At 47.1% G+C, this 27,596-nt stretch overlaps 1 protein-coding gene across 2 annotated transcripts in view; it reads left to right on the forward strand.

The window, feature by feature from the left end:
• btaf1 (BTAF1 RNA polymerase II, B-TFIID transcription factor-associated) overlaps nucleotides 1-27,596 on the forward strand; it is a 166,835-nt gene that overhangs the window by 131,666 nt on the left and 7,573 nt on the right. For both annotated transcript variants that reach the window (XM_038774122.1, XM_038774123.1), the window contains exons 32-35: nucleotides 2,555-2,685; nucleotides 2,985-3,110; nucleotides 6,279-6,431; nucleotides 11,165-11,376. In XM_038774122.1, the coding sequence (XP_038630050.1) occupies nucleotides 2,555-2,685; nucleotides 2,985-3,110; nucleotides 6,279-6,431; nucleotides 11,165-11,376 (622 nt within the window). The remainder of the gene's footprint in view (nucleotides 1-2,554; nucleotides 2,686-2,984; nucleotides 3,111-6,278; nucleotides 6,432-11,164; nucleotides 11,377-27,596) is intronic.

A 27,596-nucleotide genomic window follows, 5' to 3' on the forward strand; every position in this document is an offset into this window, starting at 1 on the left:
GGGTGCCAGCAACCCTAGGGCCGGCGCTGGTCCCAACCTGGCATTACCAGGTCTCCTGGTCCAGGTTAGGGCTGGTATTTAAAGGACTCCATTAATGAGTCCCAGCTGAGTGGACCACCTGCTACCAGGGAAACTCTTACTCCATGAGCCCCACAGGGAAATCTATTTGTGATCACTGTGGGGGTTATCACAGATTACAACAAAGATGTAGCAATTTGAAGAACAAGGGACAGTGGCATGGGGGACGGTCGAGGGGCGGTGTTTAGTGAGACAGAAAATCGAAGTGATATAAAAAAGGGGATTAAGATAGAGGAGAAGGGTCACACATCTAAACTTGTAAACAACTTTAGACTATGACATTTCTCCTCCATCTTAATCCCTTTTTTTTTGCATAAATCCCAACATTTTTTGTGCCTCTGCAAAAACTCCCCCTTCTCATCCGGGCCATCCATCTCCTATTCTTAAGGTTGCTACATCTTTATTGCAATGTCTCCCAGCTCTCAATAATCGCTGTTCCATCCCTCTTGTATAGTATAGCATCCAGCACGTTTTCCCCCCTCTTTTTAGTTCTGAAGAAGAATCAAACGGACACAAGTCATCAACTCTGTCTTCTCTCCCGACAGATGCTGCCAGACCTGCTGAGTTTTTCCAACTCTCTACAATGGAATACCCTCCTTTTGTCTGGATGCAAGAAGCTGGACACCATCCAGAACAAAGCAGCCCCCTTGATTGGCACTTCTCCAACAAACATCCGCTCATTTCACTGCCACACTGCCAGCACACAGTTGCAACAGTGTGTACCATCTACAAGATGCACTGCAAGAACTCACCAAGGCTTCTTAGACAGCACCTTCCAAACCCATGACTGCTACCCTCTAAATTCAAAGTCCAAGGCAGCATAGAACACCACCACTTGGAAATTCTAGTCCAAGCCACTCAACATCCTTACTTGGAAGTATACCATAATTCCTTTATTGAGCTGGCTAAAATTCCTGGAACTTCCACCCTAAAAGCACGGTTGGTGTATCTGCAATACATAGACTGCAGCAGTTCAAGAACGCAGCTCACCACCACCATCTCGAGGTCATTTAGGGATGGGCAATAAATGCTGGCCTAGCCAGTGCTGCTGAAATTCTATGAATTTTTTTTTTTTAATGTATTAATCAGCAGATAGTGTATTCCCAAACCTAAACATTTGCACCACCTCTTTTTTTAAACCAAACGCTCACCTCATCTGTGCCATCTGGTTATCCAGCCTTCAAACATTGGAAGCAGTTTCTCCCTTATTTATCCTATCTAAGCCTCTCATAATTTTAAACATGTATGTCAGATGAATGCCTTCTCTGCTCTAAAATCGAGCTGGGGTGGGGAGCTGACCAGATTGCTCTGTGGGAAGCTGGCATGGACCAGTGGGCCGGATGGCCTCCTTCTAAGTCTGAAATGGCTCTATGAAAACAACTCTAGCTTCACCAGTCCATCTATGTAATTCTAATCCCTCCAACCTTGGAACCACTCCTGTAAATGGATAATGAAGAAATGAGTTTCATGTACAATTTTTTAAGTCTTTGTCATTACTGGTTCACTAATGTTCTGGAATGGTCTGTCCTTCTGGCTACAGAAGATTTATCTGTACCATAATAGTTCAAATCACTGCTGGATTTAGTTGTTTGTCCCTAGTAAATTGGAGGTCAGTGGAGGTACTAGTCCATCATTATTATAGTGCTGTCAAGTTCTTTAACTTTTGCTTAAAAAGAGCATTAAACCTGGTTGTTGTTATAGTTCTGTCAAGGAATTAAATTCAACCATGCAACAGAAAATGCAGGAAACCATCTTCTGCACCATGATATTTTGAACATTACCATGCTTGATATGCCCTAAAGTGTTTTTGCTCTCGAGTTACACAAAATAAGTAGCTCCTATAATTTGCAAAAAATTTCCAAAGCAATTTTTTAATTTTACCTAATTAATAAGTTTTATTTTTCATTTTTAAAATTTATATTTGAGTGAAATCCTTGATAGCAAGTTGCTCTTGTTAATAGTTGTGCAATTTTTAATGCAAGTGGGTTACATGGGTGTAATCCAGTCCCGCTATATTATTGACTTGTTTTTCTGAATAGTGTGGTACGAGTTCAATTCTGGTGGGCACACCATTATCTGGTACTTGTGTCTCTTGCAGATGAGGTGTGAGAAGGGTTGGAGTTGCACAAGTGAAGTGTTGTGAAAATATTTTGATGACAAGATAGTACATTTAAATACAGTGATCGAATAAATTGGCATTCTTTTTAAAACAAATATTTAGAAACAATGATGTGATGAGTATAAAAGTTTGTCTATTAAGTATGAGTGCTTTGGTTGATATTTTATAATTTTATTAATTCAATCTTATTCAAAGTGTTATGGAATGAGCCTGTAATTGTGCATCAATATTTTGATTGAAAGAATGTGCTAAAGTGTAATTTGATGGGTGATGAGATTTTAGTTTTCTATAATGTGTAAGTTTAAAAGTAAGCAATTCAGAGTAAACCTTGTCAATAATGCAATGCACATGCCATAGGTGTTCTTGCAATGGAAGCATTACATCGACAAGTACTTCCATTCCTGCTACGCAGAATGAAGGAAGATGTTCTTCAGGATCTTCCACCCAAGATTATTCAAGACTATTACTGTAATCTCAGTGCTTTACAGGTATGTATCATATTGCACATCTCGTGACAAACGGTCCAATAAGGCACCTATTTTTATCATCAATTTAATTATCTGAATTTCATTTTTTACTTTTTAGAAAGCACAAGAAACCCAAGAAAATTGTTTGGAAATCATGGTGATAAAATTGAAGACTGTAAATAATTTCACAAACAGCGATTCTTTGAAATGACCCTGCCAAACTAGAGGCTATTTTGTAGGACAAATGTTTGATGGGCTGATACATACTTCTTGTTCCTGGGCAATTCTTTCACTTTGACACCATGCTCTTTTATTTATAGGTCCAGCTTTATGAAGACTTTGCCAAATCTCGTGCTAAGTGTGATGTTGAAGAAACAATATCAACAGGTACACTCTCCGAAGAAAATGAAAAGCCTAAATTGAAGGCTACTGGACATGTGTTTCAGGTAAATTCTTTTCTTCATTCTCCCAAAACAGGATGAGTACCTTCAGCTAATTCTGCAAGAGTTGAGTGTTTTACATTTAGTTTGCCATTTATTTTGGATCGATTCTGGATTATTAAAACTAATTTTTAAAACTACTGATGGAAGTAATAGATGCTCGTATAAGATTTGGCAACACAAATGAAAGACTTTTCTCAAAAAAACCTTAGTAATTTGAGAGTATTCTATTCCTGCATTATGATTGGTCCATTACTTTGCATGGTAAAACATCAAACTTGCTGTGCTGTATTTGGTACGCTTGTACATTAAATCATGTGGATTTCAATAATTTTTAATAACAAATAGATCTTTTGTCTTTACTCAATGACGGAATTGGATACAAAGTAAGAAATAGATCACATAAAGGGAAGCAGAATATTGAACAGGGACCAAGGTGTGTGACAGTTTGGTGAAATGGATGTGATGGGGTGAAATATGAGGCCCATTGGTCGGGTAATTTTTGTTCCTAGACTGGAACATAATTCACAGGCTGAGACCAGAAGTGTTTACCTGTTTGCAATGGATCAGACAACTTCCTAGGAGTGAGGCCAAATCAATAACAATTTAACTCACTTGAATACTTTTAAAAAACATTTTTAGAGTATCCAAATATTTTTCTTTCAATTAAGGGGCAATTTAGCATGGCCAATCCACCCAACCTGCACATTTTTGGGTTGTGGGGCTGGGACCCATGCAGACACGGGAGAATGTGCAAACGCCACATAGGCGGTGACCCAGTGTCAGGATTGAACCCGGGTCTGTAGGCAGCAAAGCTAACCACTGCGTCATCGTGCCACCCGGCACTTAAATACTTGTTACATTATTTTCCTCTTTTTTTTTTGTTAGTGGGATGTAGCTACATCTCATAGTGAATCATACTGTGCAATACCTCAGCATCCTATTCAACCCCAAACTGAGTTTCTGACTCCATCCACTCTCGTTAGAAACACCACCTACTTCTACCTCCATAATATTGGCAGTCTCCATCCCTGTCACTCTGCTCTTTAGCTGCCAACGGACTCATGCATGTCTTTATCATCACAGCTATTGAAATACTTTATTGGCTGGCACCTCATCCCCCGCTATCTGTAAACATCAGCTGATCAAAATCTCTGCTGCGTCCTTTTCCATTCTGTCCTTCTGACTATCATTGTGCTCTGATTTGACCTACATTTGCTGATGCTCCCTCAATCTGTCAAATTTTCGATTTTTATGTTTAAAACCATCCTTGAACTTGCTGCAGCTTATCTTCTAACCTCCTTTAGTGTTCAATTCTTTCACCACCAAACTACTATTCCTCTGAATCCATCCTTTTGTACATTGTTCCACCTTTGGGAATCATGCCTTCAGCTGCCTTGGCCCAAATTCTCTCTCTGCTTCACTATCTTCCTCACCATCTCCTTAAGGCCCTCTTAAGAACAAAGAAAAGTACAGCACCGGAACAGGCCCTTCAGCCCTCCAAGCCTGCACCGACCATGCTGCCCATCTAAACTAAAATCTTCCAACACTTCTGGGGTCCGTATCCCTCTATTTCCATCCTATTCATGATGCCCCTTAAAGCCAACTCTTTAACTAAGCATTTAGTCAGTCAGCACTCCTACTCGGGTTCTATCTGTTTCCTTGCGCAACTGTGAAATGCCCAGGAACATTTTACATATTAACTGTGTATTAATGTTTGCTGATTATTATTGAAGAGCTGTGCACTCGATAAATTTGAGCATTGGTGTATTATAGGACCATGTAAATTAGGAACTATAAGAGCACCACGGTGGTGCAGTGGTTAGCGCTGCTGCCTCAGCATGCCGAGGACCCGGGATCAATTCCCGGCATGTGCATCCAGGTGGATTGGCCATGCTAAATTGCCCCTTACTTTTTTTTAAAAACTTGGCAGAAAGTTTTTAATCATTTTATTTCAATCAATCAATCTGTGTTCCACGAGCAACAGTAGGGAACAGACTGAAAAGCAAATCTGCGTAACAATGAAATTACCATTTCTGCCAAGGCAAAAACTGTTCCTTTTACCAGCAGTGCTCCAGTTATTATTGTGTTAGAATGGCAGGTTTCTGGGCACAAACCAAATAAGCCTGCTTGGCCATGCTGAATTGCCCCTTAACTGGAAAAACAAAGAATTGGGTACTTTTTATTTAAGAAAATAAAATTAGGCAACTATGGATGCTGTAATTTATTCTAGGTAAATTCCACCAAAATTGGTACTGCGGGTACGGTATATCATTGTGTATGTCTGTCTTGTACACTTTCATTACCTCGTTTGCACTTTCTTGCACTCTTATTTTTCCTGTTTTAACATTGCCTTTCTCATTCTCTCAGATTATTTATCTTTTCTAATTATCAGCAAAACGCATACGCTGTTTTACTTGCTTTTCAAATTCAGCTTTTGTTTATTTGAAGAATTCAAATTAGTGTTGTAAAAGGCACAATTTCCCTTCAACTTGATATGCTTTTGAAGTGGAGTGCAATTCAAGAATTACAACAGAGGTGTAATCAGTATAGACTGTTTATGCTCCTCTTTCTTTCACTCCTTTATTGCTGAATCTTCTGTCCCTTCCTTACTCCTCTCCCCTCTTGTTTCCGGTCATCTTTTGTGTTTCCTAATTTCATCACCTCTGTCATTCCTCTCTTTCTCTCTCTTCCCCCCCCCCCCCCCCCCCCCCCCCCCCCGACCTTGCTGTCAAGTCTTCTGCCTGTATCCCTACCCTTGTAGTTAACTGTACATATAACCAATATGAAATCTCCAAAACTAAATGGCCAATGGCCCAGCTCACTAGTGAAATTGTGGCGAGAGGTTTTTGGTGGGGAGGGGAAATGAGGCAGAAAGAGCATTAACTGAAGCTAAAGTTAGCTCTGTAAGAAAGTAAATGGAATATACAGCCATGTTGTCACTCAGCTTTAAGAGAAATGAAAGTATTAAGGAAAGTATGCATACCACGTACCCACCTTGCAGCTTACAATTAGCTATGATGTGGTGTGACCTTCCTGTAAGCACAGAAAATGTTGGTTGTGAATAGAATTTTAGAGAAATCATCAATACACTGATGCACCATTTTGATTCTGAAAGTAATCATAGTAAAGAGCAAACCCGATAACACATTTGAATTGAGACTTTATTTCCAGGCCTTGCAGTACTTGAGGAAACTCTGCAACCATCCAGCCCTGGTACTGACTTCACAACACCCAGAATTCCAGCATATCATAGAGCAACTTGCTGTTCAAAATTCATCTCTTCGTGATATTCAACATGCCCCTAAACTCTCTGCTTTAAAACAGGTATTGTTTGAAATTTAGCACACCATCCTTTCCTAGTCCTTGTATTACTTTGTGCTTGGGGATGATTATTCATCTAGGCCAATTTGAAGTACTGTTATATTAGTACTCTTTAAGCAAGTTTTAAAATATCACACGCAGATAGTTTTGAAAGACGTATACAAAAGAGCTGTTCAGGATTTTCTCAAAAGCTAGGGAGGGATTTCCAGAGCTTAGGGCCAAGGTAACTGAAAATATGGCCACCATTGGTGAAATGATGGCCACCAATAGTGAAATTATTAAAATCAAGACTACTCGAAGGATCAGAATTAGAAGAGTGCAGATATTGTAATTACAGGGGTGTGACGGAGGGGTGAGGGGTAGGAGACCTGGAGAGATTTGTAAACCAGGAATCAAAATCAAAGCATTTCTTGACGAGCCAATGTAGGTCAACGGGCACAGCAATGATGGACAACTGGAACTTGATGGACACAGGCGGCAGAGATTTGAATGACTCCGGATTCTTGGAGAACAAAAGAAGAAAGAAAAGTACAGACAGGAACAGGCCCTCCAGCCCTCCAAGCCTGTGCTGATTATGATGCGAACTGTTTTATTTAAAAAAAACTTCTGCCCTTACATGGTCCTTATCCCTCTATTTCCTCCCTATTCATGTATCCATCCAGATGCCCCTCAAATGTTGCTAATGTGCCTGATTCCACCACATCTCTGGTCGCGTGTTCCAGGAACCCGCCACACTCTGCATGAAAAACTCACCTCGGTTAACCTTTTCCCCTCTCACCTTGAACATGTGCCCCCTTATAATGGACACTTCCACCCTTGGAAAAAGCCTCTGACTGTCCACTGTCTCTGCCTCTCATAATTTTGTAGGCCTCTATCAGCCTCCATCTTTCCAGTGAAAACAATCCTAGTTTATTCAACCTCTCCCTTTTTAGCCAACACCCTGGAGACCAGGCAACATCCTGGTGAACCTTCTTTGCACTCACTCCAAAGCTTCCACGTCCTTCTGATAATGTGGTGACCAGAACTGCACACAATAATCCAAATGCGGCCTGGCCAAGGTTTCATATAGCTGCAACATGATTTCCCAACTCTTGTGCTCAATCCCCCGGCTGTTGAATGCAAGAATGCCATATGCCTTCTTAATCACCTTGGCCACCTGTGTTGCCATTTTTGGGGAACTCTGGACCTGCACACCTAGATCCTTCTGTATGCGTTCCTAAGGGTTCTGCTATTTACAGTATAATTCATACCTAGATTTGAGCCTCCAAAATGCATCACCTTGCATTTGTCTGGATTAAACTCCATCTGCCATTTCTGTGCCCAACCTCCAATCTGTCGATATCCTGTTGTATCCTCTGACAACCCTCGGCGATTTGATCCTCCAAAATGCATCACCTTGCATTTGTCTGGATTAAACTCCATCTGCCATTTCTGTGCCCAAGTCTCCAATCTGTCTATGTCCTATTGTATCCTCTGACAACTCTCGGCACGTTGTCAATCAGCAACTCCGCCAATCTTTGTGCCATCCGCAAAGTTATCAATCCAACCACCCACATTTTCCTCCAGATCATTTATTTTTATTTTTTTTTTAATTTAGAGTACCCAATTAATTTTTTCCAATTAAGGGGCAATTTAGCATGGCCAATCCACCTACTCTGCACATCTTTGGGTGGTGGGGGCGGAACCCACGCAAACACAGGGAGAATGTGCAAACTCCACACAGACAGTGACCCAGAGCCGGGATCGAACCTGGGATCTCGGCGCCGTGAGGCAACAGGGCTAACCCACTGCGCCACCGTGCTGCCCTGATCATTTATATATACTACACACAATAGAGGTCCTAGCACTGGTCCTGTGGAACACCACTAACTACAGATGTCCATTCAAAAAAACACCTTTCCACCACTACTGTCTTCTATAACCGAGCCAGTTCTGTAGCCATCCAGCCAGCCCACCCTGAATCCCATGTGATTTTAGTTTTCGTACCAGTCTGCCATGTGAGACCGTGTCAAACGCCTTACTAAAGTCCATATAAACTGCATTCCCAGCCCTTCCCTCATCAATTTTCTTTGTCACTGCTTCGAAAAACTCGATCAAGTTGGTGAGACATATACTTTTCTCTCCACCGTGGGACGCGATTGAGCCGTTGGCCATCGGGTTAAGAAGTTCGGGGGTATGGAAAGGGATAGTGCGGGGGTGGGATAGAGTATAGGGTATCCTTGTATGCCGATGACTTGACCTATACATGTCGGAACAGAGTGTGTCAATAGGGGGAATACTGGAGCTGCTTCGGAATTCTGGGTCTGTCTCTGGGTACAAATTCAATCTAGACAAGAGTGAATATTATGTGGTGTCTCGGCCGGGGGTGGGGTGCTGCCATTCGTAGGGAAGGGACTCTCTTTAGATACCTGTACAATATTTCTAGTTTGTTGGGAAGGGTAAAAGCTGATCTGGCAAGGTGGGATGTCACTGGTGGGTCAGGTACAGGCAGTTAAAACGAACGCGTTGACGCTATTTCTGTTTATTTTCCAATGCCTGCCGATTTCCTTGCCAAAAGCATTTTTTAGAGAGATTGAAGGGATGATCACCTTGTTCATATAGGGAAGGAAGGTGGCCAGAATTAGAAAGGTGCTACGACGGAGAGGAAGGCAGGCAGGGGTTTTGGGTCTTCAGAACCTGATGTATTATTACTGGGCGGCGAATGTGGAGAAGGTATAGATCTGGGTCAGAGGGGTTGACTCCCAGTGGTCAGAATGAAGGAGAGTTTGTGTAGGGGGTGGGGGGGGAGATTGAAGGCCCCGGGGAAATACTCGGGGAGTCCGGTAGTAATAGCTTTGTTGCGAATTTGGGGGCAGGGTGAAGGGAAATCCCAATTCGGGGGAACCATAGATTTCAGCTAGGGAAATGGGATGGAAATTTTCGGAGATGGGAGGAGAAAGGAATTAGGACACTAAAATATGTGTTTCTTGGGGGACGGTTTGCAGGATTTAAGGAGCTGGGAGCGAAGTAGGGGCTGGAGCTGGGGGAAATATTTAGATACATGCAGGTATCTAAGAGACTTTGCCAGAAAGGAGATGCAGAGCTTCCTGGTGGTACAGGCCTCCACTTTGCTGGAGGCGGTGCCGATGACGGGGACTGGAGAAGGGGGGAGTGTCGTCGGTTTACGTGGCTCTTTTGGGAGAGGAGAAGGCATTGTTGGATGGGATCAAGGCAAAGTGGGAGGAAGAGTTGGCAGAGGGTATGGAGGAGGAGTTCTGGTGTGAGGTGAACACCTCCACCTTGTGCGCAAGGTTGGGGCTGAAGGTGGTATGCAAAGCACACCTCACAAGGGAAGGGGTGAGCCGGCTCTTTGAGGGGTTAAATGTGTGTTAACATTGCGGGGAGGGCCCTGCAAAGCATGTTCATATGCTTTGGTCCTGTCCAAAGCTGGAGGATTACTGGAAGGACTTTTTTAGGGTAATCTCTAAAGTGGTGCATGTGAAACTGGACCCGGGCCCTCGCGAGGCCATATTTGAGGTGTCGGACCAGCCGGGGTTGGAAACTGGTGCCGAGGCAGATGTTTTTGCCTTCGCCTCGTTGATCGCCCGAAGGCAGATTCTGTTGGAATGGAGATCAACCTCTCCACCCTGTGCCCTGTCGTGGCGGGGGGGGCCTGCTGGAATTCTTGACTCTTGAGAAGGTCAAATTTCAACTGAGGAGAAGAATGGAGGGGTTCTACAATTCATGGGCGTATTGAAATTAAATGAAATGAAAATCGCTTATTGTCACAAGTAGGCTTCAATGAAGTTACTGTGAAAAGCCCCTAGTCGCCACATTCTGGCGCCTGTCTGGGGAGGCTGGTACGGGAATAGAACCGTGCTGCTGGCCTGCTTTAAAAGCCAGCGATTTAGCCCAGTAAGCTGAACCAGCCCCTTTCATTGTGCACTTATGAGAATTGGGTTACATCAAACATTAGGGGAGAGGGGTTGGGGGAGGGGCACTGTATGTGTTGATGGTAACTATGGGTGATTCCTTTTTGTTATTTGTTTATGTTAACATGCGGGCTGCTGTTTGGGGGTTTGGTGGGAGGATGGGATTGTTGTTAGTGATACAGGGATTGACATTGCATTTATTACTGATTCTTGTTTACTGTTGGTGGGTGTAAATTTGGGAGATAATGTGAAAAAGGAGGAGAATAAAAACATTTTTAAAGTTGGTGAGACATGGCCTTTCCTGTACAAAACGTGCTGCCTGCCACATAGTCCATTTTCCTCCAAACGCGCATATGGGGTAGAATGTGCAGGCCAGCCAGGCGTGTGTTGCAATAGTTGAAGTAACAGTGGCATGGATGAAAGTTTCTGCAGCAGATGAGCAGAGTTGGGGGTGAAGCTGGTCAATGTAACAAGTGGGAATAGATAGTGTCAGTGATGCTGCATAAAGATTTCATTCAGCTAGTACTATTGCATAATGCATGGTGAAGCATTTACATATCATGTGGAAAATAAGCGGTGGCGTAGGACATCGTTGGGCCAAATGGTTTGTAATTTTTATATGGTTTTATCTCACATTTGTAAGCCTAACCAATGAACTGGACCAAAGGAGTTTATTTTATGATGAGTCTGAAAGCTGTAGCTGGAGCTCTGTCTTCGGCATATTATATGGCATTCTAATTGTTTTCCAATTTCTCCCCTTGAAATCATGCTCTTTTGAAATGACATTCTTTGAGTAATAAAAAATATTCTCTAATTTTTTTTTAGTTGCTGCTTGACTGTGGACTTGGCAATAGTGGAGCCTCAGAAAATGGTACGGAGTCTGTTGTAGCTCAACACAGAGTTCTCATTTTCTGTCAGCTCAAGAGCATGTTGGATATTGTAGAACATGATTTGCTTAAACCTCAGATGTCAAGTATTACTTACTTAAGATTGGATGGCAGTGTGCCTGCAGGCCAGAGACATTCCATTGTGGCAAGGTAAGTAAAATATCTAAGAACTGGTAGCTGCATTGTAATGATACTTAGCATTTGATAAAGTGCCACATCAAAAGCTATTGCAGAAACTAAAAGCTCATGGTGTGGGGGGTAACATATTAGCATGGATATAAGATTGGATGGCTGGAAAAAACAGTAGGTATTAATGGATCTTTTTAATGGATCTTTTTCTGATTGATTGGCATTCTGCAGCAAGTGGAGTTCCACAGGGGTCTGTGACCATTTATGTCAATGACTTGGATGAGGGGAGCAAAGACAGGGTAGCTAAATTTGCAGATGACACAAAGATAGAAAGTATGTTGTGAAGAGGACATGGGAGGCTGCAGATGGATTTAGATAGATTGAGTGAGTGGGCAAAAATCTGCCAGATGGAGTATAATGCGGGAAAATATGAAGTTGTTTACTCTGGCAGGAGGAATTTTTTAAAAACGTATTCATTAAATGGAGAATGGCTACAGAATTCGGGTGTGCCGAGATATCTAGGTGTTCTGGTGCAAGAGTCACAAAGTTAGTATGCAGGTACAAGTAATTAGAATGCTATTCTTTATTATGAGAGGAATTGAGAGAGGATGTTATGCTTCAATTATTTATTTATTTTTTTTAAATAATTTTTATTGAAGAAATTTTTCAAAATACAAACATTTTAACCCCCCCTACATTTACATTTGAATTATAACAAAACAAAGTCAAACCCCCCTACTTAACAAGAAAAAAAAAAAAAGTCCCCCCCCCCCCCCTAAACTCGTGCGTCCGTCCCCCCCCCCCCCCCCCCCCCCCCCCCCGCCGGCGAACCGACAGTCAGACCAACTTATCATTTCTAGCAGCGTCCTCGGGCAGGCCTTGCCCGTGCCACCACCGCTACCGTACTTCCTTCGTCTTTGTCCCCCCCCCCCCCCCCCCCCTCCTCTCCCCTCCCCTCCCGGGTTGCTGCTGTCACGGCCTCAGTTTCTATCTCTGATCCAAGAGGTCTAGGAAGGGTTGCCATCGCCTGAAAAACCCCTGCACCGACCCTCTCAGGGCGAATTTGATCCTTTCCAATTGGATGAAGTTTGCCATGTCGTTTAACCAGGTGTTAACACTCGGAGGCCTTTCGTCCCTCCACTGAATCAGGATCCTCCTCCGAGCCACCAAGGACACACAGGCTAATATTCCAGCCTCCCTCGCCTCCTGTACCCCCGGTTCCACCCCAACCCCGAAGATCGCAAGTCCCCATCCTGGCTTGACCCTGGACCCCACCACTCTCGACACCGTCCCTGCCACCCCCTTCCAGAACTCCTCCAGTGCCGGACATGCCCAAAACATATGTGCATGATTTGCAGGGCTTCCCGAACATCTAATACACCTGTCTTCACCCCCGAAAAACCGACTCATCCTTGTCCCCGTCATGTGGGCTCTATGCAGTACCTTAAATTGAATGAGACTTAGTCTCGCACATGACGACGACGAGTTGACCCTCTCCAGGGCGTCTGCCCATGTCCCGTCCTCTATCTGTTCCCCCAGCTCTAACTCCCACTTATCTTTCAGCTCCTCTACTGGTACCTCCTCCACCTCCTGCATAATCTTATAGATGTCCGAGATCTTCCCCTCCCCGACCCAGACCCCTGATAGCACCCTATCACTCACCCCCCTGTCGGGGAGCGCGGGGAACCCCGCTACCTGTCGTCTGGCAAATGCCTTCACTTGGAGGTACCTGAACGTGTTCCCCGGGGGGAGCCCAAATTTCTCCTCCAGCTCTCCCAGGCTCGCAAACCTCCCCTCTATAAACAAGTCCCTCAGTTGTCTAATACCCGCCCTCTGCCAGCTCTGGAATCCCCCTCCTGTGTTTCCCGGCGCAAATCTGTGGTTCCCTCTTAGTGGTGCCCCTATCAGACCTCCCACTTCCCCCCTGTGTCGCCTCCACTGCCCCCAGATCTTGAGGGTGGCCGCCACCACCGGGCTCGTGGTATACCTCGTGGGAGGGAGCGGCCATGGTGCCGTTACCAGTGCCCCTAAGCTTATGTTGCCGCAGGACGCCCTCTCCATGCGCTTCCAGGCTGCCCCCTCCCCTTCCATCATCCACTTTCGTACCATCGATGTATTTGCCGCCCAGTAATATCCTGAAAGGTTGGGTAACGCCAGCCCTCCACTATCCCTACTCCGCTCCAAAAAGACCCTTCTAACTCTCGGGGTGCCATGTGCCCACACATACCCCATGATACTACTCGTTACCTTCTTGAAAAAGGCCCTGGGGAGGAAGATGGGCAGACACTGGAACAAAAACAAGAACCTCGGGAGGACCGTCATTTAACTGACTGCACCCTCCCTGCCAGCGACAGCGGCACCATGTCCCACCTCTTAAACTCCTCCTCCATCTGTTCCACCAGTCTGGAAAAGTTCAACTTGTGGAGGGTCCCCCAGTTCTTTGCCACCTGCACCCCCAAATACCTAAAACTTTTAACTGCTCTTTTGAAGGGGAGCCTCCCAATTCCCTCCCCTTGGTCTCCCGGGTGTATTACAAAGACCTCACTTTTCCCCAGATTTAATTTATATCCCGAAAAGTCCCCGAACTCCGCTAGTATCCCCATTACCTCCGGCATTCCCCCCTCCGGGTCTGCCACATACAACAACAAATCATCCGCATAGAGCGAGACCCGATGTTCCTCCCCTCCCCTTGTCAGTCCTCTCCACCCCCCTGAACCCCTCAGTGCCATCGCCAACGGCTCAATCGCTAATGCAAAGAGTAAGGGAGATAGGGGACATCCCTGCCTAGTACCTCGATGGAGCCCAAAATATTCTGACCTCCTCCCGTTTGTTACCACACTTGCCATCGGAGCTGAATAGAGCAGTTTTACCCACTTGATAAATCCCTCCCCAAACCCAAACCTTTCCAACGTCTCCCACAAGTATTCCCACTCCACCCTGTCAAATGCCTTCTCCGCGTCCAGCGCTACCACTATCTCCGCCTCCCCTTCCACTGCTGGCATCATAATCACATTTAACAATCTCCGGACATTTGTGTTAAGTTGGCGTCCCTTCACGAACCCCGTCTGGTCTTCATGGACTACCCCGGCACACAGTCCTCTATCCTGGTTGCCAGGACCTTTGCTAACAGCTTGGCGTCAACATTCAGGAGGGAGATGGGCCTGTAGGACCCGCACTGGACCGGGTCCTTGTCCCGCTTCAAAATCAAGGAGATCAGGGCCTGCGACATTGTTGGGGGCAGAACCCCCCCCCTCGCGCGCCTCATTAAAGGCTCGCACCAGCACTGGACCCACCAAGTCCACAAATTTCCTGTAAAACTCCACCGGGAACCCATCCGGCCCCGGCGCCTTCCCCGCCTGCATCTGGCCTATCCCTTTAATTAGCTCCTGCAGCTCTATCGGCGCCCCCAACCCTTCCACCAGCTCCTCCTGTACCTTTGGGAACCCCAATTTGTCGAGAAAGTTCTTCATTCCCCCTCTCCTCTTCGGCGGTTCAGACCTATACAATTCCCTATAGAAGTCCCTAAAGACCCTATTCACCTCTTGCCCCTTCTGCACTACATCCCCACCCCTCTCTCTCACTCCCCCAATCTCTCTGGCTGCATCTCGCTTACGAAGCTGGTGTGCCAGCATCCTGCTCGCCTTTTCCCCGTACTCATACGCCGCACCCTGCGCCCTTCTCTACTGCATTTCCGCCTTCCTAGTGGTCAGTAGGTCGAACCTGGCCTGCAAGCTACGCCGCTCCCTTAATAGCCCCTCCTCTGGTGCCGCCGCATATTTCCTATCTACTTCTAGGAGCTCCCCCACCAGCCTCTCCCTTTCCTGCCTCTCCTTCCTCTCTCTGTGTGCCCTTATGGAGATCAGCTCTCCTCTAATCACTGCTTTCAAGGCCTCCCAGACCGTCCCCACCTGCACCTCACCTGTGTCATTCGTACCCAGATAGTTCTCAATGCCCGTTCTCACCCTTCTGCACACCTCTTCGTCCGCCAACAGCCCTACATCCAGGCGCCACAACGGGCGTTGGTCCCGCGCCTCCCCCATGTCCACGTCCACCCAATGTGGTGCATGGTCCGATATCGCAATGGCCGAGTACTCCGTGTCCTGCACTCTCGGTATCAGCCCCCTGTTCAATACGAAAAAATCGATCCTAGAGTACACTCTGTGGACGTGGGAGAAAAAAGAATACTCCCTCGCCCTAGGCCTACCAAATCTCCATGGGTCTACCCCTCCCATCTGCTCCATGAACCCCCTTAACACCTCTGCCGCTGCCGGCCTCCTATTCGTCCTGGAACTCGATCTATCCAGCCCAGGGTCTAACACCGTATTAAAGTCCCCTCCCATGATCAGGCCCCCTGCCTCCAGTCCCGGAATGAGGCCCAGCAGGCGCCTCATAAAACCCGCGTCGTCCCAGTTCGGGGCATACACATTTACCAGTACCACATTCTCTCCCTGCAGCCTACCCCTCACCATCACGTACCTGCCCTCCTTGTCTGCCACCACCTCTGCCGCCACAAACGACACCCTCTTTCCCACCAAAATCGCCACCCCCCGGTTCTTGATATCCAAGCCTGAGTGGAACACCTGTCCCACCCACCCCCTTCTCAGGCGGACCTGATCTGCTACCCTCAAATGAGTCTCCTGCAGCATTGCTACGTCAGCCTTCAGTCCCTTCAGGTGTGAGAAGACCCTTGATCTTTTGACCGGCCCATTCAGCCCCCTTACGTTCCACGTGATCAATCGGGTCGCAGAGCGACCCGTCCCTACTCCCTGTCGATTAGCCATGTCTTGTCCCTTGCTCGCCCCGGGTCATCCCTTCTTTTCTGACCCGCTTCCCATAGCGATGCCCCCCCCCCCACCCCCCCCGGCTCTCCCCTTCTCGTCCCTGGTCTTTCCAGCAGCAACCCGGTGTCCCCCCCCAGCCCCCCCCCCCCCCCCCCCCCCCCCCCGGCTAGGACCCCTCCTAGCCGCGATGTACCCCACATCGTACTCCCGAGAGTCAGCTGGTCTCCGCTGACCCGGCTGCTCCTGCCACATTCCGACTCCTCCCGGTTCACCCCATCTGCGCCCGTGAAAGATCCCCTTAAAACCCCCGAGAAAGACCCGCATAATCAACCCGCTCCCCCCCGTCCCGTCTCCCCAACTTAACGATATAAATACCCAATGGCAACTAAATACATAAATACTTAACTACATACTTAATTTATGCTTCAATTATATAGTAAGAAGTCTTGCAATACCAGGTTAAAAGTCCAACATGTTTGTTTCGAATCACTAGTCTCCAATACAGTGTGCAGTTTTCCCCTTTTAACAAAAGGTATAAATGCATTGGAGGCAGTTCGGGGGAGGTTTACTAGATTGATACCTGGAATGAGCAGGTTGTCTTATGAGGAGAGGTTGGACAGGTTGGGCTTGCTTCCACTGAGTTTCGGAAAGTGAGTGGTCATTTGATTGAAATATAAAATGCTAAATAGTCTTGACAGGGTGGGCACAGAAAGGATGCTTCCTCCTGTGGATGAGTCCAGAACTAGGGAGCAAGGTTTTAAAATTGGGGGTTGCCCTTTTAGGACACAGATGAGGAGAATTTGTTTCTCTGAGGGATGTCTGACTTTGAAATTCTGCCTCGAAAGGCAGTGGAGGTGTGTCATTGAATATTTTAAAGACAGAGACATAGATTCTTGTTTGTTAAGGGTGTCGAAGATCATCTAGGTAGATGGGACTGTGGAATTAGGAACACAAACTGATCAGCCATGATCTTATTGAATGGCGAGTGATCTCAACTGGCCGAATGGTCTACTTCTCCTATTTCGTTCGTATGGTTTCCTATGGCTCAGTGGTACAGTATGTTCTGCAATAGACCACTTGGACCTGACAATTCCAGTGTTTATCCCTGTATTTAGTTGATCTGGCCATGGCAGCTTATTGTTTCCGCATCATACACGAGGAAAGATAAAGATCAGCAAGGATGTCCACTTCAAACATGTGGGCCGCGATTCTCCGCAACCACGATGGGTGGGAGAATAGCGGGAGGTCCGCTCCCGCTATTCTTCCACCCCCCCCAAAATGGCATGTCCGGTTTTCCGACACGCCGCTCGGAGAAACGCGGGCCGCCGTTTTTCACGGCGGTCCGCGATTCTCCGACCCGGATGGGCCGAACGGCCTGCCATTCCCGACCTGTTCACGACGGCGACAACCACACCTGGTCGCTGCCGTCGTGAACATGGTGCGCCAGGTAAGTGTGGGGCCTAGGGGGGGCAGATCAAGGATCGAGCGCCACGACCGTGCTCGGGAGGGGACTGGCCCGCGATTGGTGCCCACCGATCGTCGGGCTGGCGTCTCAAGGGGACGCACTTTTTCCCCTCCACTGCCCCGCAAGATCAAGCCGCCACGTTTTGTGGGGCGGCTGAGGGGAAAGACAGGAACCGCGCATGCGTGGGTTTGAGCTGTCCAACCTGCGCATGCGCAGCTGACGTCATTAGGCGCCGCCGCGGTGTCATTCTTGGCGCGCCGGCCTTGAAGCCAGGGACAAGGCCCGGCCACCGAGTTTCCCGGTATGGCCCGCCTATCCCCCCGGGTAGGGGAGAATAGGGGACCAGGAGAGGCTTCCGACTGCCGTTGTGAACCTCTCCAGGTTTCACGACGGCATCGGGCCTTGCGGAGAATTCCGCCCGTGGCTCCTGTATGGAGAGTGAGTGAGGAGGACCTGAACTATTCTCTCAAGTTGAAAGACATGTTATTGTCCAGCTTCATGCATAAAGAATGGCTACTTGTCTTACCAAAGGCCTGCTACAGCATGTAGCAAACATCACCTTCAGGAGAAGGGGGAAGATGATTGAGCAATAGTGCAGAGAAACCAATAGCTTACAGTACAGTTTACTATTAGCATGTAGCAATCTTATAGAATTGAATTATCTGGGATGACTCCCATCCCCCAAATACCTCTGAATTACATCTCTTGTTCTCTTGTTGCATACTGCGGGCCATGGAAAAAAATTGTGTTTATTTCATGCTGGAGAATACATGTGTTTCATACCTTGCACGTCTGACCTCCTTCACTGGTAGAAAATCAGTACACTATGACTCTGCCTAAAACTATAAAATTCAACCTAACTTATAGTTATTGGAGTTACACATATGAAAATATACATTAGGATACTTACAGACAAATATTTATAAAATACTAAAGATTGAGCAAGTCTGAGAACTTTCAATCGAGTACAAAAAACACTTATTTGCATAAAGTCTTTCATGACCTCAATCTCTCAATGTGCTTCACAGCCAATTAAGTACTTTTTAATTCATTTATGGGATGTGGCCATCGCTGGTTAGGCCAGTATTTATTTCCCATTCCTAATTGACCTTGAAGGTGGTGGTGAGCTGCATTCTTGAACCACCGCAGTCCCTGAGATGTAGGTACACCCTCCAGTGCTGCTCCAAGGAAGGAGTTCCAGGGTTTTGACCCAGCAATGGTGAAAGAACAGCACTATATTTCCAAGTCAGGATAATGAGTGACTCGGAGGGGGGACCTCCAAGTGGTGGTGTTCCCAGATATCTGCTACCCTTGACTTCTAGATAGGTTTGGAAGGTGCTGCCTAAGGAACCTTGGTAAATTCCTGCAGTGCATCTTGTAGATGGATTACACTGCTGCTACTTTTCGTCAGTGGTGGAGGGGTTGAATGTTTGTGAATAGGGTAGCAATCCAATGGGCTGCTTTGTCCTGGATGGTGTCAAGCATCTGATCATAGAATTTACAGTGCAGAAGGAGGCCATTCAGCCCATCGAGTCTGCACCGGCTCTTGGGAAGAGCGCCCTACCCAAACCCACACCTCCACCCTATCCCCATAACCCAGCAACCCCACCCAACACTAAGGGCAATTTTGGACACTAAGGGCAATTTAGCATGGCCAATCCACCTAACCTGCACATCTTTGGACTGTGGGAGGAAACCGGAGGAAACCCACGCACACACACGGAGAACGTGCAGACTCCGCACAGACAGAGACCCAAGCCGGGAATCGAACCTGGGACCCTGGAGCTGTGAAGCAATTGTGCTAACCACTATGCTACCGTGCTGCCCATAAGTTGTTGGAGCTGCACTCATCTGGGCAAGAGGACAGTATTCCATTACATTCCTAACTTATACCTTGTAGATGGTAGGCAGACTTTAAGGAGTTACTTGCTGCAGAATTCCTAGACTTTGACCTACTCTGTTAGAAATAATTATATAATATTTGGCCAATAACCTGTGTACTGTTGCTCGTTCTGGGTGAGTGTGCTTAACACTCGTTTTGGCTCTGTTTCGTTACTTAACTCTGGAGTCGCCAGGTATCGTTAAGATACCGCATCAAGTTTCAAGGTCAAGTTCAAAGCAATAAAACCATACACCAATTAGTAAGTTCAAACAACTGAGTTTATTATAATACAATTATAATACTACCCATGCACACGCTAAGAGGATTAAACTATTCCTACCGCTAAATAAACCAATACGTATCTCAAAGGGAACCGCCAGATCAGGGGACAAGGCCTCTTGCTGTGCTCTGGTCTGCAGACTTCAGGTTGGTACGGGTTAAAAAGGGGTCAGGAGTGTCCATTTCTGGTAGCGATCGTTGTGAGACACTTACTTGCTGGCGGCTGCTGTCCCAAACCTCTCCTCTCTCGGTCAAGATCTTCTTTGGTAAAAGCTGGTCGAGGTGCTGGTCCAGAGAGGAGGGCTGGTTAAGAAAGGAGGGCTGGACAAGAAGAACGAACTAAGTCTTTTATAGATCCTAGGGCTTCGCGCCCTTTTGGGCGGAACCTTTTCCTGCTGGGAATCGATTGGTTCTCTTCCCAATCAATTTGTTTGAATCCCCCCAATACTGAGGCTATCTCTCGGCTACTGGGCGGGCCTTCAGGTGCTTTGTTTTCGAACCCTACTGGTGCCGGGGTGTCTGGTTTCCCATACACTGTTGCAATCACTTCTCTATTTGTGTCCATTGTCCCTGGGATCGTTCCATTGCTTTGTTAACTATCCCGGAGATTGCCTCATTAGTATGCGGAACGTTCGTTTCGGTGCTGTCTGCTCTCTTAGCAGACAGAATACACATTGGCTTGGTGCAGCCTGCTTGTGCTGCAAACATTGTCCATTTTAACCTGCAAGCTTTGCGTTCCTCCATTTTGTATTGAGGGAATGGCCAACTTCGGTGGCTACACTCCCTCCTTATGATCCTCATGAGAAATCATGAAGGATCACCCAAGTACGGTGTCATTGAGTCCCCTGACCTCAGCGAGTTCCATGGCTTCTATCCTTTCCTCAACTATGGCAAAAAAAATTTAACTAACAATTTCTGATTGGCGCTATGTCAAAGGGGACATGCATTACCAATTGGAATCGGGAACCTCTAACTATCCTCAATAAACTACTCTCATCTCATATTTAAACATTCTACAACATTCTAAACCCTTAATCATTCACACAACAGCATCATCACATTTCATTTTCTGACTCGGCAGTCAAGCTCAGAACATTATAATACATCCGCAAAAGTCTTTATTTATAGATCACATCAAAATTAAATCCTTTATTACACATCAAGGGGTTGGGGGGGATTGGTGGAATACGAAAATAGGGGCTTGTACTCTGTACACTGTTGAGGTACGAGAGCGGTGGGCTCTCCTTCTCCATTTCCTCATCCTGAGGGTTTGGACTATAATACCGAGAACTGCAATCACCAAAAGTGATTCTATGACATACGGCAAGAAGGACCATGTCAGAAATCTGGTACACCAGGTCGGGGTACTGTTACCATTGACTGGGCTGGGGGTGGTCTGGGTTTGGGAGAAGTTAGCAAACGTTGTACTGTTGGAAAGGGGGTCCGCGTCCACGCGCAACCACACAGATGCCACAATAGCTAAAAACATAGCAATTGGAGTGCTCTTCATCTTCTCTGTCTCTTCTCTTCTCTCCCTTTTTGGGATCTTGCTGTGCTGTTGCTTCGGTTCCTCTCGCGAACGTCCGAAAGCTAAGGGATCAAGCATATTATCTGTTAGTGTTCAGCTTAATATCCTGACTTTAGGCATATCTGTCCTCTTGTTCCAATTTACCCTTTATGATGGTCACCTCCATGTGACTCCCTCATTTTTTTTTCAAAAAACGGATTTAGGACCAGACATATACTTATCTACTAAACCAGTGCAGAGTGTTGCAATTTACCATCCCAAAATGTTCCTAGATGTAAATAGCATATGGAGTGGCGGCCGAAGGGCTACCTTAAACAAAAATGAAACCAAGCTTTAGAAATGAAAGCTTGAATGAGTTGGGTATGGGCCGCGACGGGTAAGAGTTGAATGGGATCCCCGGGTAGGGCGTGCTGTGCTGTACCCGAGCTTAGCTGACCAAAGGGGGGGTCCTCAGACAGGGCGGGTCCTCAATGCCGTTTCTCCACTGCCTGAGCAACCTGAAACGAACGGGCAAGAATGTAGTCATTGTGGAATTACAGCCTCTATTCCCAGAATAGAGGGGCACCTAAAAAAAAAAAAAGGGGAGCCAAGATGCCACGGTGAAACGTTGAGCTGGGCTCCAGACATTTCAGCTGAGTCAAGTTCTCAGAAATATCTGCGGACAAACTAACGTGCATATGAGGTGGTCACAAGCTTTCCGGCTGAAAAGCGAGTTGCCAATCTCCAAAACAAACAGTTAACAAACATACAAACAAACATACGTGCAGGTTCCATCAGAAAGGACAGCGCTTCTCTCAAGCGGTTCCTCTTTTTACATCATCTGGACACCTCACTTCTCTTCATTCTCTGCGAACAGGGTCGCAAAGGGGTTGCCGTGTCGGGAGTCAGACATCAAGTCATCCTCTTCTCCCGGATCCCATACCCTTGTATGGATCAGGCATGCAATTTTTGCATTGTGTGACCAGGGGTCACTTTCATCGTTCCGGACAAGTCTCCAAGAATTGTCCCTGTGCCAAATCGTGGGGTCTAAAATTGAAGGAGCGTTGTCGGGGTCGTCAGTGTTGGGTGTGGGTCTGGATTTTTAATGTAAGTGATCTCCATGGGGTCACTGGAGTCGGGGTCGAAGTTGCTGAAGTGGGGGCTGTAGGATGGAGTGCTCTGGCTGTCCTCAGTCTCACTGTCACTGTCTCTGCTGTGACAGCTTGTGGGCATTCCGGGGCGTGTCCTAAAGTCGGTGGGCGGAGTCGAGGCCGAGTCCGATGAGGAACTGGTCTGTGAGGGGGAGGGTGGAAATGTGTCTCTTGTGGGCGGAGCGAGGTGTTCTGCTGCATCTAGCAGGACATGGTGCGAGTGGTTTGACTGTGTTCCATAAGCCTTTAGCTGATTAATATGGAACCACGCAGTCTTACCGTTTGGGTACTTTATCCTATATACCGAGGGGCTGATTTTGTCCGAAATTGAGTACGGGCCGGAAAATTTTGGTGCCAAAAACGTGCTGGGGTTATAAACAGATAACATTACTTGTTGCCCAACCTGAAATTCTGTGGTGTGGACATTTTTGTTGAAACAGGCCTTGCTCTGTTTCCTCCTTTTACCCAATTTTACTGCGGCTGCTAGCTGAGCTGACCTTACAGTCTCAACTAATTGTTTTACTGCTTTTTCGTGTGTGAGGGCCGTTACTTCGGGGCTGGTCATGTCGAGTCCTAAAGGAATTCTGTTCCTTTCATAGGGCGTCCGGTCATGAGTGTGTGTGGGGTGAAACCTGTAGATGATGAAACAGCGTTTCTTATAAACATAAGAGCGAATGGGAGCACTGAATCCCAAGTCAAATTGTTCTCCTGTACCATCTTTCTAAGGGTCGATTTTAGAGTCCGATTCATGCGTTCCACTATCCCGCTTGACTGGGGTGATACGCAATGTGAAAGTTCTGTTTGATTCCGAATATGGTCAGGACGTTCTTCATGACCCGTCCTGTAAAATGAGATCCCTGATCTGATTCTATACTTCTGGGGAATCCCCATCTCGTAAAGATGTGGTGGGTCAGGATCTTTGCAGCTGTCTTTGCTGTGTTTGTGCGTGAAGGGAAATGCCTCTACCCATTTCGTAAATGTGTCTATGACCACCAGAACATATTTATAGCCATTCCTGCAAGGGGGCAATGGACCTATAAAATCGATCTGGAGGTTTGTCCAGGGGCCATTAACGGGGCAAGAGTGGCTGAGTTGTGCCTTCTTTGAATATCTCTCCGGGTTATTCTGCGCACAAATTAAACAATTCTCTATATAGTGGGTAACATCTTGTCTTAAGTTGGGCCACCAACAGAGTTGTCTAAGGTGTGTTGTGGTAGGGTCAATTCCTTGGTGTCCATGACTATCATGGAACAAGGCAATCATTTGATTCCTGTCCCTTTCAGGAACCACATACAATTTGTCTTTTATGATCACACGCTCATGTGTGGTCAAAGCGTGTTTGAATTTATCGTACTGGATCACAAAGTTTCCTTTTAAAATCTCCCGGAGATTTTCGTCCTGCTTCTGCGCCTGTACTAAATCTTCTATTTCTGTCTGTGAGACCTGAGCTGCACTCACAGGGGCTCTAGCTGGTGCGCTAGCTGGGGGTGTCCAAAAATGACCTCGCCTGGAACCTGCTTTTGCCAGTGCGTCGGCTTTTACATTTCCGGGGGGGGGGGGATGATCGATGGTGGCTTCTAACTTTGATAATGCCATACGTCCTATCCTTTGCCTTCTCTAGGATATGGTGGAGTAATGGGGCTGATGGAAGGGGCTTCCCGTCCGCGGAGACAGAACCTCTTGTCCTCCACAGGGGTAGAAAGTCTGCTAAACTGTTACAGACATATAAACTGTCCGAATATATGTCTGCTGGGGCTGGGGAACGAACCTGGGTGGTCCACTATATATGCAATGGCCGCGAGCTCTGCTGCCTGCGCGCCTAAGTGACCTGGTAATTTTAGTGCTATCTCCTCTAGTGCGCGTCCCTGCGCATCTTCCACGTAAATCCCGCATCTTGTGATGCGTTCGCCATCTAAAACTGTGGAGGAACCGTCCACATATATCTTCAGTGGGGCACACGTGTCTGTGTGCTGGGGGCTCTGGCTTGAATTCCCTATCTTCCTGGGGGGCGTTTTGGCAATGAATGGTCCTGTGTTGTGTAGGGGTGCTACTATCTCACATTCATGGGGTTGTCCTGGATACTGTAGGTTGTCCGCTAACAATGTGTGTGTCTTGGTTCGTTTAACTGTTATGTCCCGTCCTTGTAACATGAGTGTCCACCTAGCTGCTCTTATCTGGTTCACTGAACCGTCCTTCAGTCGTCCGTCTAAAAGTAACTGTGTGGGGGTGTGTTCGGTCAAAATGGTGATGGGATTGAGTCCGGTAATGTACGAGAAGTACATAACTGCCCAAAATACTGCTAGTAGGTGCCTCTCGCAGGCTGAAAATCCTTGTTCTACGGGGTCTAAAAGTCTGGAGGCATAAGCTACTGGTCGTAGCTGCTCGTGCCGTTCCTGAAGGAGCACGGCCGAGAGGGTCAGATCGGTCTAGCTACCTCTATTGCATAGGGGCAAAGTTGGTCTGGAACTTGTAGCACGGGTGCTGCGCTGAGGGCTTTCTTTAACTCTTCCACAGCCTCTGTATACTGCGGAAGCCATTCCCAAGGGGCTCCTTTCTTAAGGAGGTCTGAGAGTGGGGCTACCTTGGTCGCAAAACCATCGATATGGTTCCGGCAATACCCAACCAGTCCTAAAAACGACCGGAGGGCTGAAACATTCTGGGGAAGGGGCAATTTGACGATCGAGTCAATTCTTTTGAACTCGATCTCACGTTTGCCGTGTGTGATGACAGTACCCAAATACATCACTTGATTCTCCAATATTTGGGCCTTTCTGGGGTTAACTTTATATCCAATGTGTTACAATAGTTCTAGGAGCTCAGACAGAAGCGTGATGTGCTCTGCCTTGGTGTCTGTCTGCAGCAATAGGTCGTCCACATACTGTACCAGACATTCGGGTCGGGAAAATTTTGCCAGCTGTCGGTGGAAAATGGAGGGGGAATTGTGGAATCCTTATGGGAGGCATGTCCACGTATACTGCTGTCCTTTAAATGTGAAGGCAAATTTGTACTGGCACGCTTTTGCCAATGGGATTGACCAGAAGCCGTTGCTAATGTCCAAAACCGTGAAATATTTGGAGTGGAGTCCCTGTTTGAGCATGGTCTCGGGAATTGTTGCTACCGTGGGGGCTACTGCTGGGGTAATTTTGTTGAGTTCCTGATGATCTATGGTCGGACGCCATGATCCGTCGGGCTTCCTCACTGGCCAAATAGGTGCATTATTAGTTGAGTCTACTGTCCTAAGTACACCCTGCTCTAATAAGCTCTCTATAACCTTTCCAATTTCTCCCTCTGCTTCTAGGGAAATTCGGTACTGTCTCTGTGGTCTCGGGTCAGGTCCAGTAACTTGAACTTGTCCAGTCATTCTGCCGCAGTCGTGCCGGTGACTGGCAAATGCTGTCCTGTGCTTATTCAAAACTGCCCTAACCTGTTTTTCCATGCTAAGCGTGGTCGTGTCAAAACAATAGTCGCCTACTGCGCTAATCCTGTTTGCATACTCTCCCACTGTGAGAGTTGCGGGTGCTCTGTCAGATTTTGCCATTCTCCAGACACACTGATTTACTGGATCGAACGACAGGCTGTGGGCATTCATGAAGTCAATGCCCAGTATGTGTTCTGCTGTGCGGGGCAGATTAACTAAAACAACAGGGTGTCTGGTGGAGATATTGCCTAGTTGGATTGCTACAGGGGCTGTAATGTGTCCCTGCTGTGAGTGACCTGTAAAGCCGCTGAGTGTAATTGAAGCTGTAGTGGGCCACGTGTCTACCTGTGGTGTAGTGGAGGAATTAATGGTAGTGCGGGACCCTCCTGTGTCCCAAAGTAATTCTATGGGCTTCCCTCTAATTTTGGCTGTGACCACCGGTCTTCCGGATCGGTCCCAGAGGGTGTCACAGACCCAAGTGGGGGAGCCCGAACACTGTCAGTCCGTTCCGTCCACATTGGTCTGTCCTGACTGCGTCCCTATACTATGGATAGGCTTTGCTTTGTTCCTGGTCAGAGTGCCTGTCTGGTGGCCTCTGAGATCTCTGTGGGCCGTTGCATTCCCTTGCGAAATGCCCTAACTGTCCGCAGTTGTAACATTCCTGCGACTTCTGTGGGGGACTGTTCTTTCCTTCATTTACCCATGCGGGGTTTTGGTGCGCTCTTACTGCCTGTATATCTGCTGCAGCCTGAGCTTCTTCTGGGGTCTTAACTTTAACCTTGCCTTGGACGGATTGTTCCCAAGCGCGGGACAATCTTTTCAATACCCATTTTTCATTATGGGCCTCTTCTGAGGGGTCATAACTGCTGCAGACATTCTGTCCTGCATCTGTGGCTTGGGAGATTATGGTGCAGGTCCATTTAACCATATTGTCGCGGGTTAAATGTGCTCGGTCTAAATCGCCAAAGACGGCAGTGAAATGGATCCACAGCCTTCCTGCGAAAGCTGTGGGGTGCTCTGTCCTCTTCTGCCTACACTTATTTAGGCCTTCGACTGGGTCTCCTCTATTGTACCCTATCGCGTCTAAAATAGATGTATGCATCTCTTCGAGGGTGCCTCCTCTAACGTTCTGTGGGTCGGGGAGGGCTGCTACAACCGATGAGTCTAAACTCAAAACTGTGAGCTTCACTTGCTCTCACTCATCCAGGCCGTACATGGTCGCCTGTTGCTTCACTCTTGCGAAAAATTGGTGGGGGTCTGTAGTGGGGAGGAACGGGGTGATTTTCTCACACGCGTCCCTTAGTTGTGTTATGGTTAAGGGGGTGGTGTAGGTGACCTCGGGTGCGCCTTCTGCGGTTGCCTTTCTTTGGGTGGTGACTGGGTTCATTGGTGCGGGTGCTATCTGATCTGTGGGGGGTTGGGGCGCTTTCCTTTTCTGTTGCGCTGCTGGCGCACATGTACCCTGAACATAGCGCTGCGCGGTTTCGCTCAATTCCTGCCAATCTGGGGCATTTTCTTCATCTAACTGGGCTCCAAATACCTCTTGGAACCCATTCTGTACAGAAAGCAGAGATTGCAGCTGCGCAATCTGCTTCCTACATTTCGCATGATCCACTGTGCTTTGCCTTTGCTCAGTGGTGGCAGCATGGAGTGCTCTTAAAGCTGCCTTTAGGTCAGAGCATTGCACTTGCAGTGCCTCTACCTGCTTCTCTGAATCTTCTCTTATCAGAACTGCGCACTGCACATCCTGATAGGCTT

Source organism: Scyliorhinus canicula, chromosome 16 (genome assembly GCF_902713615.1).
Source record: "Scyliorhinus canicula chromosome 16, sScyCan1.1, whole genome shotgun sequence".
Lineage (NCBI taxonomy): Eukaryota > Metazoa > Chordata > Chondrichthyes > Carcharhiniformes > Scyliorhinidae > Scyliorhinus > Scyliorhinus canicula.